General features: G+C 30.8%; 1 protein-coding gene across 1 annotated transcript; it reads right to left on the bottom strand.

The window, feature by feature from the left end:
* Nucleotides 1-118: 118 nt before the first annotated feature.
* LOC106477669 (1-aminocyclopropane-1-carboxylate synthase-like protein 1) lies at nucleotides 119-6,663 on the bottom strand. The gene is made up of 4 exons (XM_022381168.1): nucleotides 6,500-6,663; nucleotides 4,526-4,585; nucleotides 1,842-1,912; nucleotides 119-164 (listed from the first exon to the last, which is right to left on the bottom strand). The coding sequence occupies exons 1-4, from the start codon at nucleotides 6,605-6,607 to the stop codon at nucleotides 119-121; spliced, it is 285 nt and encodes a 94-aa protein (XP_022236876.1). The 5' UTR covers nucleotides 6,608-6,663.
* Nucleotides 6,664-7,822: the final 1,159 nt, after the last annotated feature.

Below are 7,822 nucleotides of genomic sequence, written 5' to 3'. Positions count from 1 at the left end.
TTTTAAAACCATAGTGGATCAGAAATAAACAAATGTTAAATAAAGACAGGGATCTGTTAAATACCCATTTTTTCAACCATTGGACAAGATAGATCCTCAAGATGTAAGTATACGTTCATTAACATAATGAGTTATTCATGAAATTGGCCATGGCAGATCGCAACCTGAATATAAATGTTTTCTACAGTTATTTTTTTTCATCTTATAAAACACACCTCCTATCTCACAAAATCGTATGTGCAATACAAACATCCAATGTCCTTAGTAGTAAAGAAATGATAAAACAAAACTGTGTCATTTTAAATAATGATGTTTTTTATTTTTTCATGAGTGATCAATTTGACACAACAATTGTTGGCAATAAAAGATAAAAAAATAACATCTATCTTCCTAAATGACTATTATCAATACATTACTGAAGCACATGTTGCTTCAAGAGGTTCTAGAACATTTGTATATTTTGGTTTATATTGTATTGGATACTGGAAGAAGAAACGTAAAACTTTAAAAAAAGAGTTAATGATTTTATCACAAAATTTCAGTTATCCTAATCTTTGTTAATGGGTGAAAGGGGTGTCTATCAGGGTTACATTTTAAAATAATAATTTAGGGTAATAGTACCTAGCTATATTCAGTTTGACCTGGGTTTATCACACAGGTAATGGCCCCTGGCTATATTCAGTTTGATCTGGGTTTATCACACAGGTAATGGCCCCTAGCTATATTCAGATTGATCTGATTTTATCACACAGGTAATAGCACCCTAGCTATATTCAGTTTGACCTGGGTATATCACACAGGTAATAGCTCCTAGCTATATCCAGTTTGACCTGGGTATATCACACAGGTAATGGCCCCTGGCTATATTCAGTTTGATCTGGGTTTATCACACAGGTAATGGCCCCTAGCTATATTCAGTTTGACCTGGGTTTATCACACAGGTAATAGCCCCTAGCTATATTCATTTTAACCTGGGTTTATCACACAGGTAATGGCCCCTAGCTATATTCAGTTTGACCTGGGTTTATCACACAGGTAATAGCCCCTAGCTATATTCAGTTTGACCTGGGATTATCACACAGGTAATAGCCCCTAGCTATATTCAGTTTGACCTGGGTATATCACACAGGTAATGGCCCCTGGCTATATTCAGTTTGATCTGGGTTTATCACACAGGTAATAGCTCCTAGCTATATTCAGTTTGACCCGGGTATATCACACATGTATTTATTGTTTAATCTCATTGTTGTGTATGATAATGTTAATAATACACTTGCACTAGACTTTATTGTTTAATCTCATTGTTGTGTATGATAATGTTAATAATACACTTGTGCTAAACTTTATTTATTGTTTAATCTTCTTGTTGTGTAGGAAAGTGTTAATAATACACTTGTACTAAACTTTATTGTTTAATCTCTTTGTTGTGTACGAAAGTGTTAAAAATACACTTGTACTAAACTTTATTGTTTTATCTCATTGTTGTGTATGATAGTGTTAATAATACACTTGTGCTTAACTTTATTGTTTAATCTCCTTGTTGTGTACGAAAGTGTTAATAATACACTTGTACTAAAAATTATTGTTTAATCTCATTGTTGTGTATGGTAGTGTTAATAATACACTTGTACTAAACTTTATTGTTTAATTTCATTTTCAATGCAATCTTTGAAAAGATCAATTTTACATAATAGATTTTGGTTTTTAAACTGAAAGTCTCAGCTTACAGAAATAAATTATTTAAGATTACTGCTAAACTGATAGGATTATAAGCTTAATTTTAAAACTAATATTTCTTTCAGTAAAAAATACATTACTTGAAAATTGTATTTTATACATACCTAGGAATGCCATAACATTCAAAATAATGTTGTAAACTGGAATCAAACTTCCAAATTCCTTCGTCATTTAGCTAAAAATGAAGTTATAGATATAGACACTGGTTGTGAACAATAAATTCAACAATATAAAGAAAACTGTGACTGAAACTGATAATAACAATTGTATATCTATAATAGAATTTACCACACATGTTTTGTGAACAATAAATTCAACAATATAAAGAAAACTGTGACTGAAACTGATAATAACAATTGTATATCTATAATAGAATTTACCACATGTTTTGTGAACAATAAATTCAACAATATAAAGAAAACTGTGACTGAAACTGATAATAACAATTGTATATCTATAACAGCATTTACCACACATGTTTTGTGAACAATACATTCAACAATATACAGAAAACTGTGACTGAAACTGATAATAACAACTGTATATCTATAGCAGAATTTACCACACATGTTCTGTTAACAATAACAACATTATCTTCAGGAAAAACTTAATTATTGAAAGTTTCTAATAATGTTTGATGATAATGAGGTCACTAACTGTTTAGCATTTTCCAAATAAAATCCTACCAACTTTTGTCCCTTATGTTTTGTAAACCTGAAAAAGATACTCAAATTTGTTTATTTAGTTTGATCTTTGTTCTTCTACTTGTTCATCCAAAATTATTAATACAGCCCACTCACTGTATTATTTAAAAAACTGAATCACTTTTAATAAAATTATACTTTCTTTAATATTAAATTCAAAATATTACAGTTAGGAGGTGTGGTATTTCTGGCTAAGAAGAATAATGGCACTAAGGTGAGCAATAGAGTACTCAGGTATGCAAGGGGCCATATGAAATTAAAAAAAATTAAACTGAGATTTGGGGGGTTTATACAGATACCTCTGCCTTCCCCTTTTGTCGTATAACAGTTTAGATAAGAACATGTATAGATTAATTTGTATAAGTACATGTATAATGCTAATTCTACAATTTTTGTTGCTACTGTATAGACTTTCAAATATATCTCATATTCTCACTTTGTATGAAGAAGTACAATGTGCTAATCTAAAGAGGTTAAGATCTGAAGGCAACTCAGCCTTGATTGTGCAAATAGTAGTGAGAATAAATTCATAGAAGCATTTATGTGCGATCAAAGCTCCATACATCAGAAAAAAAAACTTCAAAATTAAGAAGGTCGGTTTTTCTTATATTCACAGTCTTAGACTGCGTAAATAAATCAAGACATTAAGCCTAAAGCAATGAATAAACATGAATAAATGAAAGACAACAATGTTAATACACATTAGAGAAAAATCAAAACTTTGGTCTGTTAAATATTATAAACAGGTTATTCAACATCATCTGTAATCAGTATATAATGAGTGATAACTAAATGAAATAATCTCATCCACACACACACACAAAATTACCATGTAGCTTAAAGTAACTTAGAGGAAAACAGCTGGGCAGTAAGAGCAACAGACAATATAATGTATTCCAGCAGAAGGATTCCATCATCAGTAATTGAGATTCAACTACTGTATCCTCAATCACTGGACAACTGTCTTCCTACTGGACCTGTGAATCAGTCAACAGTTGTAGTCCCTGAAGATGTATATCCATTGATAACCAACGAGACTGACTAAAACCCACACTCCTTAGAAAAGCAGGTGATCTCAGTTTTGTCCATAACAATATACTTTATCACATGGCTGGTCATTGTCATAGAACAGATAAATGCTGTAATATCAAGATATCATCTACTTGGCTAATGAAAGATATTGCTATAGATGCAAGATCTGTCTCTTGGGTAAAATTGTAGCAAACACTCAATTGGGCAAAGCAGATATCTGCTAGAGAACAACAAATTCAACAATTTTCAAACCACAATGATGCTACATCTAAAAAGTTCATGATGATGTAATGATTGAAAGGGTTTTCAAAATATTTTAAAACAAGGGTACAATACGGATACTAGTAAACAAAGTGTGAAAATATGGAAGAAGTTAGTGAAGTCAATTAGTTTTCAGTGAAGTATTTAGTGAGTCAGTTAAGTAAACTGATCAATTAGTAATGAAACTTTGAAACTAGAGGTAAGTTTTGTAACATTAGTATCACAGTTTCTGTTGAATGTGAAAACATTGTTTGTGAACTTAGGCCTAGAACTGTGTAAAAGTGAACATAGCCTGTGGAATAGCTTTTCCTAGGCCTTTTTCATTCTCAATTTCACCTAAAAGTTCTCCTGCAAGACTATAAGAATAATTAATGTTTTGATAACCAACAAACACAACTTTTATTTTACAAATTTTAAAAGGCATCTGTCAGGAAATAACTCAGTTCTCCAAACAGTTTATCTCACAACAAAACTTCAGTATGTTTGAAACACTTTAAAATAACCATTCATTTAATATCTTCTGCAAGTTTCAACTGTGAAACTGGTATTAATAAGAGACCTGTTTTTAGTCTTTGTTCAGTTTTTGTAAAATCTGACATACATATATAAAGCAACATTTCTGTAACGAATGAATTTTTTTAATGAAAATCTTTCAAGATCATTAATGTATTTTACAATATACTGTAACCACTCTTACATATTCTTAAAACAATATACAACCTGGGCAACATGCCTTATTAATGTAATGGTTAAATTAAGAATCCAATTAAAATGATTAAAAATTAACTTACTTTTTCAATAAGGATGTCACATGAAAGGTTACTTATAGCAGTTCCCAAGTTGATATAGCCCTTCAAAATATAAAATAGATTAGAGGAGAAAATATAAACAGAAACAAAGGTTCATAACAACACTTTATGAAAAGTCAAACATTTTAAAAATGAGAGAAACTAATAGAAAGCTATTAAGCTGCCAGGCAACATTTGGTTCTTAATGGAGATATTGTTGTTTACATGATCACAATGTTTCCTTTGTATTTCAAACATTAAAACATATTGTATGTACAATAAAAGAATCATCAGGATTGTCTTAATTTTGATGAATTAATGAACATGACCTGCAGAATTCTTCAGAACTTCATTTTTGAACTTTTCTTGCACAGTATATGTGATAATGTTAGCAACATGAGTTGTAGGTTGAAAAAATTAACTAACAATAACGAGTTGATAGAATAAGCTCACACCATGGTCAGGGTTTTGATCCAAAAGTTGTGAAGGCTTTACAAGTTTTTAAGAGCATGTAATTTTTTTTTTCCATAATGAATAGTGTAACCTCATCTATCTAGGATACAGAAAAACTGAGAGAAATTGTCTAATCTAAAAGAAAAACTGTATTGTAAATCTGGAAAGATACCACTTATGTTGTTGAGAAAAGCTTGAACACTTCAAAAAGAGCGTCTGTACACCACACAGTCAACAGTGTGTGGTATATATATATTTAATTTTTATTATAAAAAAACAAAGATTGCCAGTGTTTCAGTTAAGTCTTTTCAGAGACTAAAATTTAATTTAATTTCCATAAGTTTTCTAAAAATGAAACCTGTTTATGTCATAAAGCATCTTTAGGCTACATCTTCATTTAATAATAAAAAGCATAGTTTTTGGCTTTTCTTTGCATATAGACGCTTAATACATTAAGTATGACTGAAATAATAATTTGAGTAATAATTAATATGTATCTGTTACTTTATAGATTTAATAGATATTTGTTTTTACTTTATTAACGTTATTTGTTACTTTATAGATTTAATATATATTTCTTGTTACTTAATTAACGTTATTTTATAGATTTAATATATATTTCTTGTTACTTTATTAACGTTATTTGTTATTTTATAGATTTAATATATATTTGTTTTTACTTTATTAACGTTATTTGTTACTTTACAGATTTAATATATATTTCTTGTTACTTTATTAACGTTATTTGTTATTTTATAGATTTAATATATATTTCTTGTTACTTAATTAACGTTATTTTATAGATTTAATATATATTTCTTGTTACTTTATTAACGTTTTTACGCTTATACTGTGAGCTAAAAAAGACTGTTGCTATGGTTTTGCCTTGTTTATGAGCTTGTTGTTGTTGTCCTAATATTCTTAAGTTCTTAAAGAGAGAAAGGGTGCCCAGCGAGGATGTTTGCCCTGGGGCTATCAACGCTTCTACTCGTTTCGGCGTTTGTCACTCCTTGCTAAACCTTTAAACAGTATAACTGTAAGTACAAGTTTAATGGAAAATCTGGCACCCGATATAGACCTTTCCACACACCCACACCCCAAAAAAAAACAAAAAAAAAACAACACTTAATTCTATGAACCCGTAAATGAAGCCAAAGGAAAATGTTACAATATCATGTCACCCACACAACATCGCCATATTCAAGAGGCCCGAGCTGAATAGATTTTGAAATCTTTGTTTCAGTGGAATTGAATAAATGATGAGAAAGACGCTAAAAAGTAAAATGTACGCGTATACTCACACTCGTTTAGTATTATTATACAATAAACAGTATAAATTAATTACGGTAAAAATATCGTAAATTTTACCATTTTCTTCAAGTGTAACACTCTGTACTGATTTTCGATATTGAAATAAAAAGAATATCCTCTGATACTACTTAAGTTTCAATAATGTTTATCTCATAAAATAACTTTTTACGAGATATATCATTCATAGCTGATTGATAAAAAAAGGAAACAGACCTTTGGATTTTCTTTTTCATCATACAAATCAGAATTTGCCAACAACATGTACTTGAGCAAAAAATCTTGCTTTGCAAGAACTCCTTGAACTCTCTTTGATAACAACATTTTCAAAAGCAAGTAGCCAACACACTATTAAATAATGTTATCGTTGATAAATTCAACATGACGGGATGCTCAAAATGTTTCGAGTTTCATTATATACTGGCAATTAAATGTTAGATGGCAGCACTAGCTGATCTCCTTCATAACATAATACGAATAGATCAATGAACTCTGTATATTATACAGACTTCAGTGGAATTGATACAATAGCTTTAAAACGCACAAATTCTATCCTTTATAAACACATTTTAAGAAAGGTCATAAAGGTTGGTGTGGGAGTACAGTATCGTTGAATTAGAGCATATTTATACTTGTACTTGATTATGACAAAACCTTGTCGAAACGTTGTACATTTGGTGTTATGTTAAACTTATATTAAAGTTTATAGCGTTAATGGTAAATATGCAGCATGCTATGAGTGATGACATTGTATCAAGGCCTTGTCGCGTGTTTCATACGGGCCTGACATACGTAAAGGAGAGAAAGGTTCAAAGAGATTATTTTAAGCCAACTGAGACGTTTACACAAAACAAACTGATCTAGCATTAACTAAGAGACGCCCCCAGTGGTACAGTGGTACGTCTGCAGACTTGTCCTGCTCAGAGGCGTAGCAAGGGCTCTCAGCACCCGGGAGCAAAGACACTTTTGGCGCCCCCTCCTCTAAAATGTTTTGATTATTTGTTTTGTGACTCATTATCCAATTAATGATGTTAGGTAACAAATTGGTGTCAGAAGTGGGATAAAAAAATGGAAACGAGAAGCGGCAAATCAAACTACAGTTTAGCAGATTTGATGGCAGCAATACAAGAACAGCAAAAGAAACAAAAAGAGAGTCAACAGCAGTTGCAAGAAAACCTGCAACAATGGCAACTTGAACAACAAAAGAAACAAGAAGAACGAGAAATTAAACAAGAAAAGAAATTACAGCAGTTGTTAGAGGAAAAAGAAAAGAAACAAGAAGAACGAGAAATTAAACAAGAAGAGAGATTACAGAAGTTGTTTGAGGAAAAAGAAAAGAAACAAGAAGAACGAGAAATTAAACAAGAAGAGAAATTACAGCAGTTGTTTGAGGAAAAAGAAAAGAAACAAGAAGAGAAATTACAGCAGTTGTTAGAGGAAAAAGAAAAGAAACAAGAAGAAAGATTACAGCAGTGGCAAGAAAACCGACAACAATGGCAGCTCGAACAGCAAAATAAACAAGAGAGATTACAGCAGTTG

This window comes from Limulus polyphemus, unplaced genomic scaffold (genome assembly GCF_000517525.1).
Source record: "Limulus polyphemus unplaced genomic scaffold, Limulus_polyphemus-2.1.2 Scaffold76920, whole genome shotgun sequence".
NCBI classification, from domain to species: Eukaryota; Metazoa; Arthropoda; class Merostomata; order Xiphosura; family Limulidae; genus Limulus; species Limulus polyphemus.
The sequence above is the reverse complement of the archived record's forward strand: the minus strand, read 5'-3'. Positions and strand labels throughout refer to the sequence as shown.